The sequence below is a fragment of the Megascapheus bottae genome, chromosome 11 (genome assembly GCF_031878675.1).
Source record: "Megascapheus bottae isolate mThoBot1 chromosome 11, mThoBot2.hap1, whole genome shotgun sequence".
Lineage (NCBI taxonomy): Eukaryota > Metazoa > Chordata > Mammalia > Rodentia > Geomyidae > Megascapheus > Megascapheus bottae.
Genome location: NC_143519.1, coordinates 38,267,312 through 38,294,015, shown reverse-complemented (window position 1 = coordinate 38,294,015; position 26,704 = coordinate 38,267,312). Strand labels below are relative to the sequence as shown.

General features: G+C 40.0%; 1 protein-coding gene across 1 annotated transcript; it reads left to right on the top strand.

Moving 5' to 3' along the window:
- Nucleotides 1-4,583: 4,583 nt before the first annotated feature.
- Nucleotides 4,584-25,354, top strand: Olfm4 (olfactomedin 4). Its single transcript, XM_090341718.1, has 5 exons — nucleotides 4,584-4,796; nucleotides 10,289-10,441; nucleotides 16,832-17,044; nucleotides 18,027-18,186; nucleotides 24,486-25,354. Exons 1-5 carry the CDS (start codon nucleotides 4,599-4,601, stop codon nucleotides 25,283-25,285), a joined length of 1,524 nt encoding a protein of 507 aa, XP_090197844.1. The 5' UTR covers nucleotides 4,584-4,598; the 3' UTR covers nucleotides 25,286-25,354.
- The last annotated feature ends 1,350 nt before the right edge of the window (nucleotides 25,355-26,704 follow it).

The following is a 26,704-nucleotide window of genomic DNA, read 5'->3' as shown; positions in this document are numbered from 1 at the left end:
ACAAACTTTCAACTCTCTTCTTGGTGGCTTTCTGCATTTGCACAGCGGTTTGTACTAGTTTCTATCCATTTCCCTTTTGACTAGCTTAGTTCTACATCTTGTCAGCATTAATGATTCTGCAGCAGATTGAAAGCATAACTATATGATTGAAAACATAAATATATGATTCTGTAATTTGGGGTTTGAATGTCCTAAACCATGATGGAATGGCTAGATGTAAGTGGTTCCTGATAGAAGAAATGCTTAGGGGAATGAAAATGTTGATAGGGGGCTTTGAAAGCCAGGCTGAGGAGCAGTGTTAGGAGCCCCCGTCTGAGGGTGTTGATGGTTGGCAGCATGAGGCTGCAGGAGTATGGGCATGATCATGACCCTGGAGAGAGGTCAGACTGCTCAAGTTCTTCTACTCATGTAATTTTTTTTTCTTGTTCGGGATTCACCTCCTCCCTCTCTCTTTATTTTTCAACACCAGTTTAAATGATGCATGTTTTTGCCACTGGTTATCTATTAGGCACTGAGCTAGGTAGTAGAGATTTGAAATGGAGGAGTCTACTACCTGGCAAATTCTTCTTACCTTAATCCACCTAGGTTGGGATTTCACAGTCTATCTGATCACTCCTTGGTATTTATGCACCTGGTATTGCATTTTGATTTGTCATCTGTATTCTCAGTCAATTCCCTGAAGTAGGCCTGTCATCCTTGACGAGACATTTTCCTTTGCAAGTTTCATGCTTTCCTATTTCCTTTGTAGCTCCTCATACAGCCTGATACCTTGCGTGGACTGGCAATGACACATTGTTAATGGAGAGACTGTTTTTCCGAACAAATGAATGGTGTCAATGAATTATTAGTTTTACCTATCAATTCTGGCTTTTCTAACAGAGATTTAAGCACTGTTAGAGATCAATCAAGTGATCTGCAAAGGGCTGCCACAGCACAGGCTCCACAGAGAGTCTGGAGACAAACATGACCTCCGCTCCCTGTATCTACACCTGACTCCTTATAGGCAAGCTCTTCTGAAAGTACCATGTTATATTTGCATTTGTTTTCATTTTTTATGGCAGATGGATTTAAGTGATAACTATATACTTATCTTCCCTGGGTGTTGCACCTGTTCAGGAAGTTCTGCTTTTGGGATTACTTCCTGAAGTGCATGAATAATAACTTTGAAGCTGTCAGAGAGCAATGCCATATTAGTCAAATGAATTTCAGTGACTCCTTCCCCTAGAGGGAGCCTAGGGTTGAACTACATTTTTTATAAATAAAATAATGTTTGCTTTGCAGCCCTGATAATTTTCTTCTATCTTGGAGGCTGCCGAAATAACAAGAGGCTTGTTGTTTTTTTGAAACAAAGGTATTTTAAGAGGAACTGGTCTATTGTTATTAATAATTTCATTACTGAAGCATCACCAATGGGTCTGTGCATTTGAGATTACCAAATAGATTAAAGTTTTATTCTGAAAACTATGGAGGCATACGGGAACAAAGCATCTCATGAGCATGGTGGGGTGATGGTTTTCCTGGCTAAGCTACTGCTGTATTGGGGAGAAGTGCTGCTCCTCCATTTCTGCCGGAGTACAGCCTCTCTGGTATAGGATCTTCGCAAAGATCTGCTGATTGGTCGTAGAAGACCTCAAAGGTAGTCATGACAACGAGTGACCATTGTTAATGAGATTTTTTTTCCTCATAAGGGCACCAACATGATTTTTTCTTTCTAAAGGATGAGAAAGCCTCATTATAGTCACAGACATAGGCTACCAGTATATGAGAACAGATTTTTGCCCTTTGCCTTGGTGGGAAGGAGGAGATGCAGCGGGGAGGGAGAGGGGAGGTGAGATGGAAGGTAGACACAGGCTCTCTTCCTCTATAGTCATAGACTCTGATGTTGTCAGATTAGTGGATCCTGGGTGTCACTTTTCATTGTCCACATTCACCTTTTCCTTGTCTTGGGCTGGGCATTGAAGACGCTAGAACATGTGGTCAAAGGGGCCACGGTTGAACTGCTGTTAATAGGGACCAAAGAATTATTTATTTATTTATGTATGTATGTATTTATTTTAGGTCATGGGACTTGAATTCTGGGCCTGAGTACTGTCTCTGAGCTCTTTGGCTCAAGACTTTGCCACATTCAACCATAGAACCATTTTGGAATAGGGAATTTTATAGTTCACATTCTGCTCAAGTAGTATTGGGGGGGGGTGTAAAATCACCTGATAAAATATACGCCATCATAATTTGATTATGAAATGGAAAGTACATATTTTAAGGTAACTATCTCCCAAATAGTATAGGGAAATATTTTAAATGGAAATCAATTTATTATTTATGACAAGTTTAATCATCAAAGGGCTTGATAGTTGGCATTGATGATAGCTCAGATATTAAAAAATCTGGTATATGATGAGGGCAGTGGGGATGAATGACCTAGGCAGGAGATGGGAAGAGGCGAGGACTTGAGTGGTGTGCTTGGTTCTACATGTCTGGGTTGAGCATAAAATTTTCATTGTTTTTCCTGGAAAAAAAAAGTTGCCATGGTTACTTTGTGGTCCTTCGTCATTGGCACTGGTTTACTTTAGCGGTGCCACCACCCCCTGCCTTTTAAAATTAGTTTAGCTTTGCATTTTGCTATAGATTGGAAACAAACATTTTCAAACTGGACACCTTTATATTTGTTTACTAAAGATGTCTCTCCTACAGAGGGAAGAATCCCAGAGATGTGAACTTACAGATAACTCCTAACCATGGGTCACGTGTCACTCCTTGCTGGCCATCATCCTTACCATAAACTACTTTTGGAAAAGATAGTGTAGGTGGACCTGGTGCTTGCAGAAAGCCTCTAGGATAATCTTCCTATCCTGCTTAGTCTCCTCTAGTTGTCTCTGATACTCACAGAGACATGAGATGAGAAAAGCCTGGCCTGCAAAGACATCCTTGGGTGGCTCAGCACGTGTGTTTCCCTCTGGGAAGTGGAGAGGGGCAGCAGCATGGCTGGGCGTGGCGGGACAATGTGGGCCCTAACAGTGGGGATATGAGTCCCTGGGGATGTCCATTCCTCTGAGTAGAGAGCAGTGTGGAGTGTTGTACCAAAAATAAAGACTTCCTTTTCCTCCTGCTCTCTTTCTTTCTCCTTCATTTTCTATCTTCCCACTTGTGTTTTTCCTGCTTGTCCCCTCCCTGGAATTTCTGAATGGTGAACTAAAAATTTAGGACTTTCTCCCATTAGCCCTGTAAGTATTCTGAGAGCTTGTGGAGCCTGGGAGGTTATGCTATATGCAAGAACCCTACAAACCACATCTTCCCAAGTAATCCTAGGATAGGTTTGGGATGAAGAGGGGCTGGATCTGCTTTCTTTGTCTTGAACTTAATGACTTTACAGATTGATGTAGACTTTGGGAAATTGAACACAAAACTGACATTCATTATAGCACTTCAAAGCTGACACACCATGGAGAATGTCATATTCCACTGAATTCTAATAAGTTAGGAATTGTTACAGGCCTAGAGAGTCCAAGTGACATCCAAGGCCACCAATTCATTAACAGGAGAGCTGGATTTAATGTTCAGCGAACATCTTTGGTATGCTGCAGGGGTGGCAGAGGTCACAAGGTGTGTGCAGTGTCAAAACAGATGCAAAGGTGGTCTGAAGCCCAGGACAGGGGTGGAGGGTGGGAGGTGGGAGTGGGGGTGAGGGAGAGTTAGAGGATGAAGAAGACATCTTATTGCTCATTTGCATGAAGCGTAAGCCTTAAAGCTCTAATGCCTGGCCAGCACATAGGGAAGCTGGGGGCAGTGGAGGTCATACAGACTTCTATCAAGAGCAAGATTCTCCCTTGGGATGTGTTTTGAGGGATGAGTTTTGAGTGGGTGGGTGACAGCACCTTGGCCTGGGGGAATAGGCACTCAGCCTCTAGGGATTGCTTATTGAGCATTTTTCTTTCCTCTCCAAGCAGACCTACAATGATGCTTGCTGTCTAGTGCAGAGTCTTGTCTGGATTATCAGGGAACAATGCCTTGTGGGTCTTGTCTTCACAGTGAAGTTGCTGAGAGAGAACTTTGTTTGACATCAGGCATTGCCAGGGTCAGTCAGAGACAATATGGGCAGTGGGTTCTGAAAAAGAAAGCCTTAGATCCCCTAGGGGCCAAGGGGAGAGGTTAGTAGTCAAAAGAGAGACTCTGCTTTGGAAAGCAGACTTCAGTAAAATGGGAGAGATTACCTCTAGAAGTGATTGCTAGGCCAAGGACTTCAGGTTGCTTTTCCTTCTCCAATCCTCAGAACAGTCTCATCTACAAAGACTTCTTTGATCCCCATCTCTTTCAAAGAAATGCCAAGGTGGAAAACAGATTGGGGACTTCAGTGGACTCATTTGAGTTAATATTTTGCCGGGCTAATCTGGATCTAAGGGCAGGTCACAGAGTGGGTCTCAGTGGCAAGGTGTGGACATGACTCAGGTTTCTGGTGTTGTGATCCTTCTGGGGTGGGTCCCGTGCCCCGAGGTTGCTTCCTCTTTTCCCACAAACTGGTTATGGGGAAATCCCCGGTAGGCACTATAAGAAGTGATGGGGCTCAGGGCAGAAGTTAGCAGTGCAGGAGGAAGGACAAGATGAAGTGGAGTCTCGCCTTTGTGCTGGCTCTCCTGGGCCTTCTTGGGCCTGCTGCAGGAACTGTGAGACCTCAGATCATGGGCACTTCCAGTGAAGTGACTACAGTTGCAGCTCAACCTCAGCCTACAGAACCAGCTATACCTTCTTGGGTAGCACCCGAGACCACTCCGTGGGCAGCAGGTGGTGCTGTGAACCAGGTGAGGCTTGCAGAGCCCAAGTGAACTAGCTGGCTTCATTCTTTTCCTCCCACTGTTTTGGGGACCTGAATATAATTTCATGGATGGCTAGACGTGGGCACTCTAAAAGATGAATGACTGCTTTCCTTCACTATAGGTGCCCTGGAAATGAATGAAAATCTAAGGGAAATAATTAAATGGTTAGATGGGATATGGGGGGGGAGTCTAGTCTCAAATCAGACTGGATATGAAGACCATTGGTGGAAGGGAGGAGAGCAAATTCCAGAGGCCTGAATTCTGGTTGGGACAGGTGACTAAAAATCAGGTATTTTGAAAGAAGTTCTCCCCAGGTGATTCTATAAAGAGACTGTTAGAAAATGCACCCTGTAAGAAGCATCTCCAGGAAAGTTTGTTCAAGGGATATGCTGCTGCACAGAAGAGACCCTGGAAAGTGAACAAGAGATGGGGTGAAGGAATAAGAACCTATCTGCGGGTGCTGAGATCTGGCCATTTCTATGCACTTAGATAGATAGAAGTAAGGGGAGGAGATATTTGTCTCAGGAAAGTGTCACTGCATGTGGATATTTCCTAAGGGAATGTTGATTCTTTTCCTTCTTCGTTATAGGGAGTTTCTAAGGCAATTTTGAGCACCAAATAACTGCAGTTACAAAGGAAACCAACCAAGCCATTGTGCACTTCAGAGATGGGTCTACAGAGGCTCCCTGTGTAGAATGCTTTGGGGGATGAGTTCTCTTTGAATTTACTTTCAAAGGCGTAGGAATGGGCATGCATTTTGAAGAACTTGAGTGACAGATCAACCAGCTGCATCCATGAGCAAGAAGGGTAAATAGGAAAAGGGAAGGTTTTCATTGCAGCATCAGGAATATGCAGACAAACCATATGTGTTTTTTGGACAGGGTCTAGAGGGAATATCAGGAAGAGTTAGGTCAAATTAATGGTCCCATTTTAGAGATGTTGAAAAGTAGGCTTGCTGAGGTGAGGTCATTGGCTTCAAGTTACTAAGCAGGCAACTTATGTAGTGCAGATATCAGTCTGCTCATGCTAATTCAGTTATATTAAGGAATTTTAACTCATTTCCAGGGTACCTATAGTGAATACCATTTCTATATTTCCAGGGAATACAGATAAAAACCGTTTATTTTAAAAAAGAGAAAGGTTTAATTTTTTAAAAATTTCATTGTAAAGTTGATGTTAGAGGAGATATAATTACATAAGTAAGTTAATGAGTACATTTCTTTTCAAGCTGGGTCACTGCCTCCCTCATTTTCTCTCATTTTACCCCTCCCTGCCAAATTGCAAAGTTCATTTCCAACACAGTGTCTAGTGAGGATTGCTGCTGCATTGGCTCGCGCTTTGTCCCACTGTTTCTGTGATTCCTCTTCTCTCCCCCAAATCAGATAACATACACAAGACGCAGGGTACCGAAATCAGACACAGTAACCACAAGGAATAAACCAGAGGAGAATAAAATGAAAGACAAAAGAAATAACTGCAAACAGTACACTAAAAGAAAAAAAGAAAGAAAAACAACCACATAAAAACCTCTTGTTCTCATATTGTGGAGATCATTTTGATTAGCATCATCTGGTATGGTCATTTGTGCACAGCAATTGGGCTATTGTGAACTCCTGCTAGGACTATCCTAGGCATATATTAATTATTACAAATGAGAGAAACCATGGAGACTGTGTTTCTGTGGGTCTGGCTTATTTCACTTAATATTTTTTTTCAAGTCTTGAGAAAGTTTTTTTTTAATTTAATTTTCTTATTATTGGGGTAATGTATAGAGGGGTTACAGTTACATTTGCTAGGTAGTAGGTGCATTACTTCTCACACTTGAGAAAATTTTGAGAATCACAAATATTCACAAGGACTCTATGTTGCCAGAAATCAGAAACATAATTCTATCCTATGACACTGGACAGTTTCTGGGGGCAATTAGAATTGCCTATTTCCTTCTCCTCTTCTTTTTGAGGTTAACAATAATGTTTTCTTTTTTACATTTTAATTATGTTCAATCTTTTTAAAATGCTGCTATCATTACTATTGTTATTATTATTATGTAGAAGTATCATAGGGGCTATAATTCCAGAAGACAGATATGAATATGAAGATTCTTGACCTTTCTTCATTCTTCCCCATTTTTCTCCTCTCATCCATCCACTCAAGTTACATAGTTTATTTATTACATAATGTACGTTGCTCACCATGCCTTCTTCCCTTCCTGGGTGCCATCCCCACTTTGCCTACCTCTCAACACTAAAACAATAGCAAATCAAATTTGGACCAAGGAGCAGAGGAATTAAAAATATCTATTGTCTGGTAAGAAGACAAATATTTAGAAGTAGATAAGAAATGGTCATTAAAATGTACTCAGAGGTTTTAATTGACTTCCTAGTTTACTTAACTCCTTGTGGTGATGAGTCAGTACCACAAGGCCAGCCTCCTTTTATGGTGGACTAGGTGTCAATCCCAGTATAAACCTAATTTTCTGGGGCTGGCTGTCAGTTTGATGAGCTCTTAGCAAAGTGGTAGAAAACCCTTTTTATAAGTGTCACTTAGCAAGTTCTAAATGTATCATTTTCTGTACTTTGAAAATGTTGAGTACCATTATTTTATGTCTTGAGTCTTTGTGGGCACTTAGACCTGCCTGTTAATTAGAGCCAATTGCAACCTTAAATCACAAATATGAGTCCCACCTTCAGGTGTGGGGCTGAGGCACTAAATCTATGTGGGCTCTCTAGAAAGGGCTGTTTTGGCTCTCATCTCACGGAGGAGGGAAAGGCCTAGTGCCCTGCTCCACAAAGTAACCCACACAGCAGGATTGCAATGATTCCTGTGCTTTTTCTCATGCTTCTTTGGGGCCGGTTAGAAAAAGAAACAAGCAAAAAACACTATGACTTTTGTAATAATGGTGGACCAGATTCCTGGGCAGGAAGCAGTCTTACTCATCTTCTAGCACCAGTGCATGTTAACTGACTACATGCTGAATGGGGAACCAGTACTATAGTGTATTTGGTTAGGCATGCAGGATCCTATTTGCCCTGCACAAAGAAGAGAAGGGAGTCACAGATCCTTCCAAGGGCCAAGGGGCAAGCACTTGTCTTCTCTCCCATTCTCCACATTAGACTCACATAGGGTTTAAGCATTCACCGCTGAGAGAGACCCATCACCATTAGCTTCATTGTCATTGAATTCAAGAAGCAGAAATATCTCTAATGGGACACACTGATCAAACTTATAGACCATTTTGATGTCAGCTGAGCATGCTGGGCTGATGATAAGCAGGACAGAAGATGGGAGTCCACAGCGTAGGAACAGAGATATTCAACAGAAGCCAGTGAAATGGCTGTCAGCAGGGCTCATAATTATTTTCCTGTCTTTCAGGTGAACTTCAAGCCTAAAAGTTGTTAGCTAGTAGCATGTAGTTGACTGTCTAGAGACTTTTTGATGAGATCCACTGTTTCTTAAGTTGATAGATTATCAAAGAACACTAAGAATGGTCTTGTGCAGCTAATTAACATCCCTTTGTCAATTGTAAAGCAAGATTTTCTTTCTCCTCATTTTTTTGTCTTCTTTACCAGATACTTATTATAAGCTAGTTGTTCAGAAGTTCATGGTACATTGGTTCTTCTTGTAAAAGACTTGACATGCTTAAGCCAGAATCTTTCTGTCTTTAGATAGAATTGCAAAGGAGTCGCCTTTGACAGACTCCTGGAGCATGTTGTCTGGTCTTTATTTATCCTTGGCAAAGACCCCTTTCCCTGTCTTCTCCTTACCCCATGTGTGACATACATCTGCTTGACTTTCCTCCTTATCCCCTATTCCAACAAGTATGGGGTATGATTTGGAAAAGGAAATTGAGGCCAATGTCAAGAAAGCCATGGAGAATCTTTCGTACACACACACACACACACACACACACACACACACAGAGAGAGAGAGAGAGAGAGAGAGAGAGAGAGAGAGAGAGAGAGAGAGAGAGAGAGAAATAGTCCACATAAAGAAAAAAAATTAATTGGAAGAGACTTAGTCTTCCAGAGGTCATTGATGGGCCTAGGTCTTGTTTCTAAAAGCATCTAGGCCAAGTTTCTTTAGGAGTCTTGGAGGCCAGAGCTATAACATGCATAGAACATGCAACCTCAGCTGGTTGATTTGAACTTAGACCTGGCCCAAGTTTCTTCAGACCCTGAAAACCACTTCTCTTTCCTTCAGTGATTCATAAAGAGTCCTTCAGGCTGATTCTTCACAGGTGAGCTTCGGGCTGATCTTCAGATGAGATCATTAAAAGGCACAGCCGATTTAGCTGCCAAGAGTGACTCTGTAAGGCAAAAGTAGCAATAAAAGATGTTAATTGTGCCAGGATCCCCTTGGGGTAGTTCAAAGGGGACAAAAGAAAAACAGGATCTTTTAAACCTGTCGTTTAAAAATATGTAGTGGCACCGAAGTGTGAGCCTGAATATCTTAAAGAAACATCAAATATTTTAAAATGACTTTTCTGCAAACGGTAAGCTAGAGAACTTTAAGAAATGTGCACAAAACTTCAGATTCATGCACTGTTTAGATATTTTTTCTTTTTCATTATCTTTTTTTTGGGGTGCTACTGGCCCCAGACTCAGTGTCTTGAGGTCCTTTACAGCTTGAGTGATACTCTAAGTCCTTTTTGCTGTTGTTGAGTTATTTGGTTATTTGGCTTGAACTGCAGTCCTATAGTTTACACTACCCATGACAGGTATTTGCCCTACACCCAGCTTTTTAATGTTTGAGACAGGCTGGAGTCTTGAGAACTGTTTTCCTGGTCTAGTCTGGAACCATGATCTTCTTGATCTCAACTTTGTTTAGTAACTACATTACAAAGGAGAGCTACCATGCCTGGTTTTGACCACTCCTTTTTTAACAAATGGTTGGTTTGTTACCATTTGAAAAAATGTTACTTAGACAATTTCCAGGCTGAAGAGAAGATATGAGTTTGTACTTTATATTTTCACCATAGCCCCCATCTTTGATCTTTTCTTCATTCCAGTAGGGTTAGGGTTGAGGTTAAAGATGAAGAAAAGAAGGTCAAGTAATATAGAGGAGTTAAGGCTGTAGCTGATCGTGGGCCATGTGCAGGTGAAAACACTTGACTTGGTTACTTCTGAGGACAAACCCTGCAACTAGATTAGCTCAATTTCACTGAGGAGGAATAGATTTGAGGAAGAGTCCCACTGGGTGGGTGGGAGAATTGACAGTCAAACGTATGGCTTTTGTCGAATCTTTATTTCTCATTCTTTGCATAGAAACAGTAACGGTGTCCCTTCAAAGTCCTCCTTTTGCTAAAGGCTGTTGACACCACGGCTTCATGCCACAGGTGTATTGGCTTTCCCTTGCGTGCCCCGGGGTGCTCCTTTGACAAGCCAATTTCTGTCATTCCCATTGCCAAAGGAAAGAAAAGAAAAGAAATGGTCATTTTCCAGCTTATTTACTAATGTTCACCTTGTTATTATTGACAGCCGTTTTCCAATTTCACGGGCTCCATGAATGACCACGGGATCTGCCAGTGCGCCATCTCCCTGCCTGACACCGTGTTTCCTGCCGAGAGAGTGGAACGCTTGGAGTACACAGCACACATCCTGTCTCGCAGGTTTGAGGCAGAACTTTCCAAAGTGAGCATGTGCTTTTCACACAATATCCTAATGAGGACAAATAAATAAATCAGCCAAAAAAAGCACATGAAAGGAGACTCAGGACCAGTATGAGTCCTTCTCCACCTACCTAAGATGGCACCTTTGTGCTTTGTGGGAGCTGCACATTTTATAGGATTCCTCAGAGCAGGGTGCAGGAAAGCACAGGAAGGAATCAGGATGGAGCTTCTCTATGCCAAGGCAAAGTCTGCCGGACTGTTGGGAAAAGGTCTTGTGTTCCCTCTATAAGCCCCAATACTACAGTTTTTACTTTGTTTGATTGTTTCTTCTTCCCTATGGTTTTCTTCTAGATCTGGTTTTGCTTTATTTTCTTTCCTTTTCTCCATAATCCTTAGCTCTGCTCTTTCTTACTTCTCTATAACCTTTCCTTCTATTGATTCCTTTTGTTTCTTCTTTCCCCTTGGCTCACCTTTGAAAATTTCTTTCCCTTTTCCTCATTAGTCTTTGTTATTTTGGATTCTTTTGGTCTTTTCTTACTTATATGGGATCCCTTCTTTATCTGCCTCTTCTTCTCCTTCCCCAAGTCTTTTTGCCATCCTCCTTTCTTTTTCCTTGCTCTTCTTACTATTTAACTACTATCTGACAGTATAATTTGTTTTCTTTCTTTCTTATTTTTCTTGATAGTTGCTTTCTATTTTCACAGCAGGAGCATTTCATTAGTTGTGTCTAGCATTGGACCAAAATTAAAGGCTTCCTTGGGAATTTAAATCAAGACTAATAGCTCTCTCAGCCTTGGGAAAACCTTAACTACAACCTTCTAGTCACCACTTCTTTCCAGTCATAGGAGATTATTCTAAAATGTTTACCTTTGTCTGAACTGGCTGCAGCAATGTGATTCAGTAATCTTATTTTGACCCCTTCCTGCTTTTTAGCCAGGTTACAAATCAATTAGAAAGACTCCTATTTTATATAGAGGTAAAGTCCAGGCTAAGGTTTAATCATATTATTATTTAATACAGCCCCATTAATTTGCAAGGCGATCTGGCTTTACTGTAGGATTCAAAGTAAGTTTTCCTGAGCAATTTAAGCTTAGGCACCTCAATATCCAACATCGTTATCCTTTAAGGTAAAAATTATGGTGAGGTTGAGACCCTACTTTCAGCTCGAATTGGTAGATAAATATTCTAAGTTGAAATGAGTGTGTTTGACTACTTCAGCAACCTAACTTCTTAAGAAATAAAATGTCCTTGAATTAATCAGCAGAAATGGCACAGCACTAAATTATAAATTCCAGCCATTAATATTCATAGCCTTATTCCAGCATAATCAAGTACAGATAAGAAGTTATGCATAAAAACATAACAAATAGAGGAAATCCTAGGTAAGAATCTTTTCAGTTGGAGTCATTTGCTTTTGAAATAGTGGAAACCAATGATTTGCATGTCATCTTTGCTGCCAGAAGTGTGAAGGGCAGTTTGGAATCTCATGCTACTCCAGAGGAATAAATGGCTTGCCCAATTTTTGAATATATTACATTTACTTCCAGTGCTGTAGGGTGTGTGTATGTGTGCGTGCGTGTGTGTGTGTGTGTGTGTGTGTGTGTGTAGTGGTGTGTTGGAGGTGTGTTGGAGCATGACATCCACTTTACTAATAGTTGGGAAGGCGAAAGTGCCAGCTTGGATGGGCAACTTTTAGTTCCGAAAGTGGCAATGTTTGGCACCCCCTCCTGAATTATGATTGAAGTTAATAAAGGGATCTCCCTGCCAGCTGGGATTTGCATATTTGATTTGGTAGGAGAGTTGATAATAGCAACATTAACAGTGGCAGCTTTCATTTGTGCTGTTCCAAATCATTTCTAGTTCTATTTCCTTTTCAAAGAAGCTTTTAAGAGAATGAGGCCAGCATCCAGGCTTCCATTTTAGAGACAGAAAAACAGAAGTTCATAAAGGTAAAGGAACTTGCTTGTCATTGCTGTTCTCTTGGCTCCTTAAGCCAGATCAAGAATTTGAGTCTTTAAAAGCATCCTAGTTTCTTTTCCTCCTGGCCAGGCTGTGAACATCCTCTTGTGCATATCCAAGAAGAGATGCAGTTAGGTCAGTAATACCTTCAAATCCAAAGTTATCTCTTTAGCTCAGGGCTTTTGAATTTCCAGGTGAATTATTACAGCTGTCCTTAGGTTGCCTTGGAAATCACCATTTATCAAGGGAACTGGAGGAATGACTGTTTGGGGCAGCCTAGTCAAAAAGGTTTTTGGCTGCCTTACATTGATTCATTAACTTGTCTGTACACAGAGGAGACAGAGAGCTGCCTGCTTCTACGTATGATGCTGGAAACATTTTCTATTTTATGTTGTTTAGGACATGTCTTTTTGTGACTTCAGTTAGGGAGGGGATGACAGAAAAGGAGTTTTTCCTTCTCTGGAGGCTTATGGTTTTTGGAGAGGGTTATTAAAAATGACACATTTGCAAATAGAGCCTCATGCATGAGAAGACTGAGGCGGTCTGGGAGATATTTAGACAACTCCTAAATAAACAACATTGATTAAGCAATGTTTTGTGCAGTGAAATAAAATAAATGAAAAGGTCAGTTTAGAAAACATTGAGGTCACAGTTTCTTGGTTAATTTCTACAATTAATAGTATATCTCATATTGTTACAGTATCTCACTTTGTTACCTGATATATTGGATAAATGTGTATTTAGTTATTTGAAATTGGATAGGGAAGGGGGGAAAACAAGATGAGAGGTGGAGGTGGGGGGGAAAGGAAATGGGGACCAAGACATGTGAAAAGGTATCAATGTATGGGAATTAATGCACCATCTATCTGGCAAATATCATGTAACCCTTCTATTAATTACAATAAAAAAAGAAAAAAATAGTCTATCTATTAGTGAGGCACTCAGTGGATATTATTTTTAGTCTTTACAATAACTTTGCAAGCGGGGTACCAATGCCCCCATTTAGAGGAGAAAACTAGAGACTTAGGGAAATTATGTATATACTCACTAGATACTGAAGTCATATTTGAGCTCAGGTGGGTCTAGCCACAGGGTTGTATGTCTTCATTGTCATATCAGGCTCCATTAACCTAATTGCATTTGATTTTTAAGGATTTGTTAAAAATAACAGTATGTTGTAAACTGTATTATGTCAAGTAATCTGGTCATAATTATGATCACAGGTTTTGAGAGATTGGCTGAAATATGAGTTGGACTCATTCTTTAGATAACTAGCATAACATCTGTATTCATTGCTAGGTAAGAAATAATGTCAACTTAGCCAGGTACGGTGGCTCACGCCTGTAATCCTAGCTACTTAAGAGGCTGAGATCTGAGGATCAAGGTTCAAAGCCAGCCCGAGCACAAAAAGCCCTGAGACTCCTATCTCCAATTAACCTCCAGAAAACGGGAAGTGGGGCTTGGCTCAAGGGTGGGGTGGTAGCCTTGAGCTGAAGAGTTCATGCACCTAGGCCCAGGGGTAGGGCAATAGCCTTGAGCTGAAGATCTCAGGGACAGCGCGCAGGCCAATTTCAAGCCCTATGACCCCCCAAAAATAATAATGGCAATTTATTTTTTATGAGGTAAGAAATTATAGCAACTACCCTTAAACAAATCACCAAAACAAATGACCTAGTTAAGTACACAACAAACAAAGTGAAATGGAAGTTCTGAATGTTAGATTGGTGATTTGAAGACAAATCTATGAGAGTTTGCTAACACCAAACATGTAGCAATGCCGAAATTCTAGGTAAAGATGTTTATATAACTATGTATTCTCTCATGGTTAGACTCATTTTCTTACTAGAATGTTCTGCAGCATTCTCATCCTCTAGATAATACCACCTACCTATCTCTACTCACAACTGTGACAGCCAAAAATGTAGTCATATATTGCTGAATGTCCCCTGTTTAGATTCACTGGTATAATTTTAGATATCTTCTAGAAAAATGACAAATGTGCTCAAGTGCACCAGGGGTCTGGAATGTAGGGATAGACTCATGACTAGGTAAGGAAGCCTGACTAGACAGGTCTGTATCAACAAGGAAGGAAGAGCTGGTCTGATCTCAGTTGATCATGTTCTTGGGTCCATGTGGAAGGTTGGAACAAATTATCTGCTTGAATTAGCCTAGTTCACACTGTAAGGTCTTTCTGGTCCATTTTTCAGAGTCTCTCTTGCCTGGACAATGCCCAGCAGGTCTTTCTGTATACATTCTAACCACTACTGAACTCTCCTCTGACTGCCACCTGCAAGAATTCTCTGGCCCTATTCCCCCACCCCCCAACCCTGGGAAAGATTTTTGAGAAACTCTTCATTCTGTCACTGAATTTAGGCAGGTGCAGTGAACATTGTCAGAGGTCACAAACTCCAGGTCATGTCTTAGATCTCTGTGAGAAGTGGAGAGAGACACATTTTATTTAGCAGAGATGACTGTTGAATCACTCATTTTTGCACCATAGCAGCTGTGATGTGCCCTAGAATATTCCAGGAAAGCTGAGAGTGTTTTATTTATTCCAAGAGCTGGCAAGGCCAAATGCCAACAAGCATATTCATCTCTCAGACTTCCAAGGGATTGGTACTTTGTTATTATTATTTTACAATAGATAAGCTTTTATGCACAATTTATGTAGAAATTGAAATGTGACTATCATCTATTTGTGTTTATCTTTGGAAGGGAACTTGTTCAGATTTTACCTCTACCCCCATACTCTCTCTCTCTCTCTCTCTCTCTCTCTCTCTCTCTCTCTCTCCCTCCCTCCCTCCCTCCCTCCCTCCCTCTCTCTCTCTCTCTCTCTCTCTCTCTCTCTCTCTCTCTCTCTCTCTCTCCCTCTCTCCCCCCCCTCTCTCTCTCTCTCTCTCTCTCTCTCTCTCTCTCTCCCTCTTTCTCTCTCTCTCTATATATATCCTTCCTCCATATTCTCTTACATATATATGTATATATGTATGTATCCATGCATGTGTGTGTATATATGTATATTTATTTAACCTCCCTATCCACCAAAATGTCCCAAGCTTTTTCAGCCTCAGAGTGATGGCACATTTGGTGGCAGTAAGAGTTGGTTGCCCCAGGAGATACCCTAGCAGTGCCAAGGGCTGCATTTTCAACTTTCAATTTGCACAGTGGGTTAAGTGGACAGGCTAAAAATGACAGAAGCTAAGGCTGCTTTGGTATTAGAAGGATTAGGGGTCAACATCTGGCTTTGAATTCATTCAGACATTGTGGATCAGCTACTTGACATCTGTGCAGAATGGAGAGAAGTATCACATATATTCATACATTTAAAAATCAAGTTAGAGCAGCAACTTTTAATGAACAGGAATTGAAAAAGTCATGGCATTTCTTTTAGAGAAATTGGATACAGAAAGTACCCCTAACCATTTATTGAAATATCCATTTGGAGATTCCAATTATATATCAAACCATTAAAGGAATTTTTGGAAGTATTTTAATTTAATGATCAGACATTCAAATATATGCAACAAATGTGTAATTTAAAGGAAGGTCTGATTGCAATAATCAGTTCTTAGAATAAATGTGAGCTAACTTAATGAAACATGCACTTTATAATTGCATATACACTCACATATTGTATACTGAATTGGGTCTTTATAAGGCAGATGGGCTTAAAAGTCCTTGGATCTGATCAGCAAAGAAAAACTACTGAGTGCCTTTTTCATTTTTCTGAAATATTCTTAGATTTACAACAATGGCCCCAAACAAAGGGAAAACAGTGGTTATGATGATTTAGTTTCCAGAGAACATTTAGCAATACCTGAAGACATTTTTGGTTATCATAAGCAGGGTTGGAGGGAGGTACTAGTATATGAACAGTTGAATATCTTATAACACATCACACAGGACCCCACAAGAAAAAAATCTACCTATCTGTTGTGAAATCTGAATATATATATATATAAGTGCACAGAGAGTAGAGATGGCAAGAGACAGATTCAAACCAGTTTAGACTGGGGAGGTAATGTCTTCAAACATCAAAGTGGAGATTAAAACCTGAGTGATGATTCAGAGACTAATTGACTTTAGGCAAGTGCAAAATCTACCTCCTACTACAGTAATGTGTTTCTTTTGGCTTACATTAAGATAGTCTAAATATGTAGTTGAATATAATTTTTGGTCCATTTCTTTACAAAAACCAGTAATTGACAAGAATCAAATCATTTTTAAGGAGTAGACAGTGAAGGAATATATTCTCTTTCTTTCTTTCTCTCTTTCTTTCTTTCTTTCTTTCTTTCTTTCTTTCTTTCTTTCTTTCTTTCTTTCTCTCTCTCTCTCTCTCTCTCTCTCTTTCTTTCTTTCTTTCTTTCTTTCTTTCTTTTTTTCTCTCTTTCTTTTTGTTTTGAAAAGAATGTATATTACTCTGAGGATAGAGTTAAACTTTTTGCTTCCCCTTCAGGTGAAGGAATACATCCAGTCAATCGAAATATATGAAAAGAAACTTGTGAATCTCACTGTCAGAATAACAAACATGGAAAAGAATAGCATTTCTTACACAGAAATAGACTTTGAGCTGATCAAGATAGAAGTGAAAGAGATGCAAAAACTGATCATAAAGCTGAGAGAGAACTTTTCTGGAAACTCGGTTATTGTCGACCAGCTGGAAGTGGAGGTAAGGAATGAACTTACTTCTCAGAAAGTCAACAATAGGGTCTCTGTAGTGATCATGAAAAAATGCTGGAACATGGACAGAAACTTCAATCCTCTCCCTGCCAATTCTGTTACTCTCTCATGACAGCATGGCACACCTCACATTCTGTTCTTGTAGAAACATGCCTGTGATTGTATAAGTTAAACATATTGAAACCTCATTGGCTGAGGAGTCAAGTGTGGTTTAATGGTCACAGTCCTGTCTAGAACCAGCTGGCCTTTCAAATTCTTTATAGAAGAGATGACCTAGGTTTGGACAGCTGTCCCGGATCATGCTAGATGTCTGACTGGAATTCAATCCTTATAGACCTAGAAATCTACATATTACTTCATTGTGAACACATTAGGTCTGTTTTCCCCTCAAATGACCATCTATCTAATCCTTGATCCCTTTGGGAATTCTTTTCACCTGCTGGCAACCTCCTTTAGGAAATTTGTTATATTCTTTAGTGAAGGCTCTTAATAACTATGGGCCATGCCTATCACATGAATGATCATTTATATCAATAAAAATTTATTAGCATAGTGATAACATGGACTGTAATTGTGAATTCGAGTTACATATTTTAGAATTTAAGATTTCTCTGGTACTCACCATTCGTTAGAAACCTAATTATAATACACCATGAGTAAACACGAGTTTATAGGGGAAGGTTATTAGAAATGAACTTTAATGGACATTTGTGGATGCCTAGAATGAATCTTAGCTCTATTATTAGAGCTGTTAAAATCTTTGCCAGTTTCTTCTTGTCACACACATCTGCCTGAGATGTGACAGGCATTCACGCTCAACCATAAAATGTATTCTTCCAAATGAAACCATTCAGAAGAATCTCTGGCGTATTCTGCAGCAATGTTTCACTAAATGACAAATTCAGCCCTGGAATGTTTATGAAAGAAATTGCACAATAATGTAAAGTCACTTTGAATTTTTATTTCCTTAGATAAGGAATATGACTCTCCTGGTAGAAAAGCTCGAGACGCTAGACAAAAACAATGTCCTACATATCCGCAAAGAAATCTGGGCTCTGAAAAACAAGCTGAAAGAATGTGAGGAGTCTAAAAGTGAACAGAGTGTTGCCCGCCCACCACCCCCTGCTCCCGGTAAGCATGCCATCCCATCCTTCTATCACTGGAGGCAGGCCTGGTGTTTCGGGGTGAGGAGGGGATTCGGGACTGAGATGGTTGAAGTTCTGAGTTTACTCTTCCATGTTCTAAGTCCTCCCACCTCAAGTTAATTCTTCCATCATGTCTCGTGGCTCACATAGGAAGAGCACAAAGAGCTGATCTGAAACAAAACCACAAGTTACACATGTTCCCTTTGCATTTACAGAGCTATGTAGGGAGGTAAAGCCTCTGGAATCTATGTGTGGTGCCTGTTGTTCCGTACAGGCCAGACTCACTGATTTCTCTGACAAGCTGGGTGTGGGTCCTTGATTCTGCAGCTACCTCTCTCTCTCTCTGTCTCTCTATCTCTCTGTCTCTCTCTGTCTCTGTATCTCCGGCCCTGTCTTATGAACTTGTCTTTACTTTTTCCTGTATTCTTCCCTTTTGTGTAAGTTGAACATTTGCTGCATTATGGCTGCTCAGGTTCTGTGTTAATGAGGATTAAAGAGATGGATCCTTTCTTGGAGGAAAGGGTGGCATCTCATGCTCTCCAATGATTAAAATATAGCCTAGAGGAAGTGCTTTGTTAAATACATTTATGAATGGGGGAAGTAGAGTGGAGACCTCAAGAGCATGGCTTTGGAATCCCATAACTCTTGAGATTTCCAGCTCTGTGGCAGCATAGTGGGGGGGGGGTGGAATCCTTAATCTCTTCATTTATAAAATGGGAGCATGGAAGTAGCTACCTTGTAGGGTTGCTATGGAGATTAATGAGACAATACATTAGAAGCTCCATGCTCAGTAATCAGCACTCCTAATACTAGCAATGATATTATTTGACATGAAAACCTTGCTGTGAACAGAGGCAGGGCTAGATCTTTATGTACAATGTTCATTCCTCCAGTCTCCCATTCGTAGCATTCAGAGTTGTCCTTTAGTTCATGAGCATCTCTGCCTGAGTGCACTGAATGCAGGTGATCAGGCAGGCTTGGCTGTTTGTTTTTTTTTAATTAATTTTCATCTTCATGACCTTTTGCTTTGGGCCTGCAAATTTTTGGATCCTTGTCAATGTAGAAATTTTCATTAAGGCTTAATAGATACAGGCATAGAGTAAAGACCACATGTGTCTTTTTTTAAAAATATACTGAGGATCAAATCTAGGACGTTGCATTTGCTAGGCAAGCACTATGCCACTGAGCTACATCCCGGTCATTTTTGTGCCAGTTCAGGGCCTGAGCACTGTCATTGGGCTTTCCTCAAGGCTAGAGCTCTACCACTTGAGCCACAGCACTACTTCTGGCTTTTTTTTCTATGTATGTGGTGCCGAGGAGTCAAACCTGGGTCTTTGTGCATGCTAGGCAAGCACTCTACCACTAGGCCAAACTCCTGGCCCACATCTGTTTTTTGTAACAAACTTAGGCTGAGTTTAGTTTGGGACCAGTGGTATGAAAGGTATGCTGGAAATGGAAGTGAGTATGTTGGTCCAGGAGGGCTCAGGCGGCAGGAATCAAGGTAATGCTGCAACTTCTGGTAACAACGAATCAAATATTCTCCCTGAGCAAATATCATGGAATAGGCTTTTCGGACATAGTTATCTGTGCATTCTTTGGAATAAGGACCACAGTTGATCAAGAAAGCACAGTGAGGGCCCTCCAACAAAGCTCTTCAGTTAGTGACAGAGCTGAAATGCCAGAATTCTCTCTGAGTGTCAATCATCAGTCATACAAGGATAGTATTGGACGAGAAAATACGCTGTCTTAAGTATCTAGGGAGGAAAACAAGTGAGTCTCTTGATTTTGTTTTGGTTAGAAATTTATTTTTTACTTTAGAATTTCCCCTAGGCCATCACATGTAACACTTCTGTGAACCATCTCAGCCCAGCTGTGTTGTTTAAGCAAACTGAACCCAGATTTCCACTTACTTTTCCACAACCTTGGCTGTACCTGGATTCCTGCCAAGTCACTTGGCCCTCTTCCAGCTTTGTTCATATTATATTTATGATGTTTCTATTAAACTGACTTTTTTGTTGTGTTTTTAAATCAATTTCTTTCACTTGCCCTCTTTTTGTTTGGATTGGTTGATAATGCAGAATTGGAAAAATCCCCTGGTACCACAAAGTTGTGAGCCTGTGGAGACTTTAATTAAAGTTACTCACTATTATGGGATTTTAAAATCTGGCCTGTCTGCTTTTTTTCACTGCAGAGTTGCATAGAACAAAAAAAGACTATATGCAAGTCTCAGCTAGAAAGTGATTCTGCGCCCTCGGGCTCCTCCCTCACGGCTGCGTTTGCTAACGCTGTGGTCAGCTTGAGCTTAGAACCAGCACACATGTTCTGAGTTCAATAAAATGCTCTTTATGCCTTTTTTGGGGTAGCAAAGAGCATCCTTTTCCACTACATTTCTTAGAACTCTCCATTTTAAAATAATTGGTCTCTACTCATTAACTATTTTTTCCTTATAACAATTGACTTTACTCTCTATGCATTCTTCCCCCTCCCCTCCCTGAATCTAAATGACTCCATATTTGCAAAATGAGATGAGTATGTTTAGGGATCAGTCATCATTTTGCTTGGGATGGTAGGCTCTGTTGGTACATGGTAGATGTTTACTATCTCGCTAGTGATTCAGTGGGATATGGAAGATATAAGTGATGTGTTAAAATCCCAGACTTAGAAAAGTGTTTTGAGCAGAGTCCAATGAAATACTCCAGTCAATTTAGGCTAGTTTTTATAATCATGATAATTTGAATTGTCTCATTCTTACAAGTTAATCATAGTCTCCCTTGATTCAAATGAAGTTCAATTGCCCAGGTGAGAGGATTGACAGAAACAAAATTAAGTTTCCTCTCTAAGTCTATGATGTTTGGCATTATTTGTTTGTTTGTTTATTCTTGTGCTAGAATCAGGGCTTGAATTCAAGGCTTTGTGCTCTCACTTGATTGGAGCCATATCTTCAGTTCTAATGTTTGATTGTTTATTTTAGAGAAAGCACTATTAACCATGACAGTCAAAAAAAGATAAAGCCCAGTGAGAATACGCTGAAACATCATGTCTACAGCTTAGCTTCCTGGATGTTTTCAGACTACCAGGGCTGTCACTCATAAATTTCATGATGAAGAGATTTGGCAACCAAAGATGGGCTTGTGGAAAGGCTTCCTCTCATTATGCTCTGTAGAGTAAACAAGACATTTTTAAATCTTAGATGTGTAGCCAGGCTTGTATTCATGAACAAGTAAATTGAGTTTAGGTGATTTGATTAATCTTTGGTTCCTTTCATTCTGCAAAGGTAATTCTATGCCTCTGTGGAGATGGCCTTGTTCTGAGGTACTGGAGTTAGTAGGCTAGGAAAGGAAACCTTCAAGAAAGGAAGCCGGACAAGTAAAGCTTCACGTGTAACCTTTTGTGATTGTAATGATGGAAGTTATCTCCTTGAGTTGTACTTACTTTCTCCTCTTTCCAACAGTCCTGAAGAGTAGCCATGATTTTTCCTTTAGCATAAAGAAATAGAGGCTCAGAAGGTGAAGCAACTTGTTCAGAGGTACAAAGCTACAAAGTAGTAGAGACACTATTTGAATTGGAAACTGTCTGTACTTTCACTGTACCATACTGCCTTGCATGTAATGGAGAAGTGAACCAGTGATTTCTGGAGTGATAGGACAGTTCTAACAACACACTCACTTGACTGGCATCTATTACCTTTGCTTCCCTGCTTGTGGAGAAGCTGAAAGAGTACTTTGGTTCTTGATAGTTCTGTACTGTGATTTCTTCCACCAGAAACGTAATGCAACATAATTAGCTAGTGCTTCAAGGTTATTGGATGAGAAGCAGAACAGGACTTTAACTATACTCATAGGAGAAACAGAATAAAGGGATAAAGGGGAGGAATAGCAACACGAACAAGAGAACAAGAGTGGGCTGGAAGCAAGGAAAAATCTATTAATGGTACATTCTACTTTATACTTATACTATTTAAATTTTCTGGTCATCTTATGAAATGATAAGCTAGTACCATTATTACCATCAGTAGTAATAACACTAAGACTTAGATCACTGATAATATAGCATTATGCTAATAACAAAACTATTGTAAAAAAGTCTCAGCAGCTATAATAATAGGTATTCGTTGAGAAATTTAGATTTTTTTGCATCTAAAGATTCTGTCTCCACATGTGCACATGTGCAGCTAGGATATTTTGGGTTTTAGCTTTAATGACTGAACAAGTTATGTATATCATAAATTTTCCTGAAATATTTTATTATGGTTAGTTTCAGGCATTTTCTTTCCAGCAAGGCAAGGTTCAAGGAAGCAAACAACTCTGAAACCTTCTAACCTGAAAGTGAACACAACTTCCTCACAGTGAATAAATAAGTTCTCTGGAAGACATTTTAACTAGAGAACCTAGTTTGCCACACATGGAAACTAGAATAGTTTTTGTTATCATTAAACTGAACACACTGCTAACTTTATTTTTAATAATTCATGCATTGTTTCATAAACAAAAGCAAACAAGCATTCATCTGAGAGATCATTTTTAGGAGAAATAATAATTTATAATATTATTCATTATTTCTTTAGCAGAGAGCAGTCTCCTGCCTGAACACGTAGTGCTTTTTTTATTTATGAAATGGTGCGTGCATTATTAAAAATAAACCTGTGACTGTGTTCTGTTTAATGGTATGCAAAATTATTTGAGGCTGGGTACAGCGTTGTTTCATTTCCCTACTTGTTGTATGGTTGGCTACTGACTGTGGAATTCTGTGAGCATTTAAGGGGAACATATCAAAAGTCCCAATAGGCTGAAAAATTAAAGCAGAATTTCTAGGAACAGTTCTACCTTTGAGCAGAACTTGAATGAGAAGGGCTGAGGAAGCATTCATCAAGGAAAGGAAAGAGTCTTTCCATCTTGGGCTGAGGCAGAGTCTAGGAGACAAAAGCCTTGATCCACCATCTCCACAGTACTAATGTCAGATGACTCATTAAAATCGTTGCTTTTGGTTCCAGCCACTTTCATGACCTCCACATTTCCCCAATTCCCTCCAGGCATGTAACACTAGATCCAATGATTCCAGTTCTGTTTCTTCCTACCTTTCCCCGCTCTTCTGTGAGCAGCAAGATGAAGGAAACTGACCTTAAATGTACTTGAACTTGAATTTTCTTTGTTATCCAATAAACCATCAACTTACCAGTTTTTTTTTTAAAGAGAATTTGTTAAAATCCCAGAAAATATATGTTCAACTCTTTGGATAGTTCCTATACAAATACTATGGGAACTTTATTTTAGTTTTTATAGCTCATAAATGTTTTGAATTGCCAGGCATTTCAGAGGGAATGAAATGAGAAGGGCCAGTTGCCCAGCCCGAGTCATTTACCCAAGTGTTATGGGGAATGTCGATTCAGTGGATCGGCGCATCTGGTCCCACTTGGCTGTAAAATTGTGACAATGACTCTTTCAGGATGGCAGGGATGAAACAGTTGCCTGTCATTCTACTGCTTGGTAGCATATGGATTAGGAACAGCAGGACTTGCTGTGTAACTCTACAGCAAGATGGTCACCACATACTTTATGGGATGGGTTATAGAGCTGGGCACAGAGCAAGCCATACTGCCCTAAAATAACTTTAAAGGCTTCTCAAGGCTGAATTCTCATTATTATAGGACTATCTTTCTGGGTCTATAAAATGCTGGGTTTAAAAATTGCTCTCTGGAGATTATCTTGGAACAGGACTGGTATCTACTGTGAATGTATTTGGGGTGGGGGGTGGTCTCAGGAAAAGCACAATGAGAAAAGCATGGAGACTCAATCAGGATCATCTTTTTTTCCTCCCAGCTCTCCCTTGGGAGTGACCTCTGATAAATAACACCTTCTGGATTTATGGAAACAGGGGAAGATTCTGAAATGATCTTATTTTTTGATTTCTTCATGAGAAAAGAGAATAGGTTTCTGAAGAGTGTGCCATATGCTTTCTGATAGATGAAAAGAAATTTAGGAAGTCTTCCCTTTTCTCCTTCTGGGTCCTCTAAACTTTAAAACATCTGTGCAGGCAGTTCCATTATCCCTGTGAATAGACTACAAGTCTGTCTGTGGACACAGAAGATAGTTTTTTGCAGGTCCTAGCAGTGGAGTGAGTTTGCCCTGAGACAGATAACATGACAAGTTGTGACTTTTTCACAGCAGAGCTGCTGTTTTCCTTAAACACTGACTGGAACAATATCCATGGATGCCTTTGGTTCTTGCTAAATGGTTGTTCATTCATTTTCTCTAAGAATGCCTTTGAACATTTTTTGTGTTTGTACAGGGAGCTGCAGTCACGGTGGTGTGGTGAACGTCAGCAAACCTTCTGTGGTTCAGCTCAACTGGGGAGGATTTTCCTATAAGTATGGCGCCTGGGGTCGCGATTTCTCTCCTGAGAATCCTGAGAAAACTCTGTATTGGGTGGCACCTCTGAATACAGATGCAAGAAAACTGGAATATTACAGACTCTACAACACGCTGGATGATTTACTGTTGTACACACATGCTAAACAATATCGGATTACCTATGGCCAAGGTGGTGGTATAGCAGTGTATAAGAGGAACATGTATGTCAACTGGTTTAATACTGGGAACATTGCTAAAGTTAACCTGACTGATAACACAGTTGCTGTGACTCGAAATCTCCCTAGTGCTGTCTATAATAACCGTTTTTCATATGCTAATGTGGCTTGGCAAGATATTGACCTTGCTGCGGATGAACAAGGACTCTGGGTCATTTATGCAACTGAAGCCAGCACTGGTAATATAGTGGTTAGCAAACTCAATGACACCTCACTCGAAGTCCAAAACACTTGGGTTACCAAGCAATACAGATCATCTGTTTCTAATGCCTTCATGGTATGTGGGGTTCTCTATGCCACCCGTACTTTGAACACCAAAACTGAGGAAATTTTTTACTACTATGACACAAACACAGGTAGACAAGGCAATCTAGCCATTCCAATGCCAAAGATGCAGGAAACAATCCAGAGCATTAACTATCACCCTTTTGATCAAAAACTTTATGTCTATAATGATGGTTACCTTCTGGAGTATGGTCTGACTTTCCTACAGGAAACTTAGCGAAATGTCTAGATGGTAGACATACAGTGGTTGTTGAAAATGATCCTCTCCACTTATTTAGTTATCTTCCAGAGAATCAAGAAGTGGGTTTCTTTTTTTTTTTTTTGCTTTTTTTATTGTAATTAGTAAAAGGGTTACATGATATTTGCCAGATAGAAGGTGCATTAATTCACATACATTGATACCCTTTCACATGTCTTGGTACCCATTTCCCTCCCCCCCCACACCCCCCACCCATCTTGGTTTTCCCCCCTTCCCTATCAAATTTCAAATAACCAAATACAAATAAATTCAATATATCAGATAACAAAGTGAGATACTATAACAATATGAGATAACCAAGGGACAGCAAAGGAGATGAGAGACAACATAGTACATTAAGGACAACAATCATTCATTATATGGCTTTTGTTTCGATATCCTGGAGGTCCTTTCAATTAGCTTCATACTATATGGACTTATGTATCAAGATTTTGCTCTATTGCAGATCTCTGCTAGTAGAGCCCAAGGTTTCTACTGATTATGACGAATGAGGGAAACCATTGAGCCTAAGTTCCTTTGAGTCTGGCTTAAGAAGTGGGTTTCTTTAGTGGTATTCAGTAAGAAGAGTTGCACCAAACTAGAGAGCTATTTGCCTTGATTTTTTTTTTTTGCAAGTCCTGGGCTTTGAGCTCAGGGCCTGACCACTGTCTTTGAACTTTCTCAAGGCTTGATCTCTACTACTTGAACCTCAGCACCCCTTCTGGCTATTTTCTATGTATGTGGTGCTGAGGAATCGAACACGGGTGTTCATGCATGCTAGGCACGAACCACTCTACCACTAGGCCAAACTCCTGGCCCTTGCCTGGATTTGTTAAGTTCTCTTGAAAATATTCTGCCTCTTAGACATGTATTTTCCACCTTCCGGGATGGGATTGTCAGATATCTAATGGCATTATGGGCTTAATGATGTGGTAGTATCTAGAAATGAAGGAACTTAAAGAGGACCCTATTTATGGTTTCTAGGGATTCTTTATATAGGTTTGCTCTATGACCAGTCCATAACCTCACTAATTCTTTAATGCCTGGAAGGAATTTGGGGCTTTATTTGGCAGATTACAATTTGAAGTTGCTCAATTTTCTCACTTTGTTTTTCTCACTAGTTTCTGGAATGATGCATTGTATATACTAGAAAAATAAAATTTTCATGTGATTTTATACCTATAAAATGTTTTGCATTTTTTAGAGAAAGGATATTTTATGCATTAAATTGTACACTGCAATAAAATCTTCGAAGGCTCTCCAGATGAACTTTTTTTCTTCTCTTACTGTCCATCCACATAAGAGTCAGTATAATCTTCTACCTTGTATAATCTAATTCCAAAAATAGCCTAGGAGATGAGAACCAAACTTTCCAACTAATTCCCTGTCTCTATTGCT

Bases quoted from the DNA above. Each gene is read 5' to 3' on its own strand.
- Olfm4 (XM_090341718.1), top strand. From the start codon at position 4,599: ATGAAGTGGAGTCTCGCCTTTGTGCTGGCTCTCCTGGGCCTTCTTGGG. The intron at 4,797-10,288 runs GTGAGGCTTGCA...TATTATTGACAG, and splicing joins CAGGTGGTGCTGTGAACCAG to CCGTTTTCCAATTTCACGGG. The intron at 17,045-18,026 runs GTAAGGAATGAA...TTATTTCCTTAG, and splicing joins TCGACCAGCTGGAAGTGGAG to ATAAGGAATATGACTCTCCT.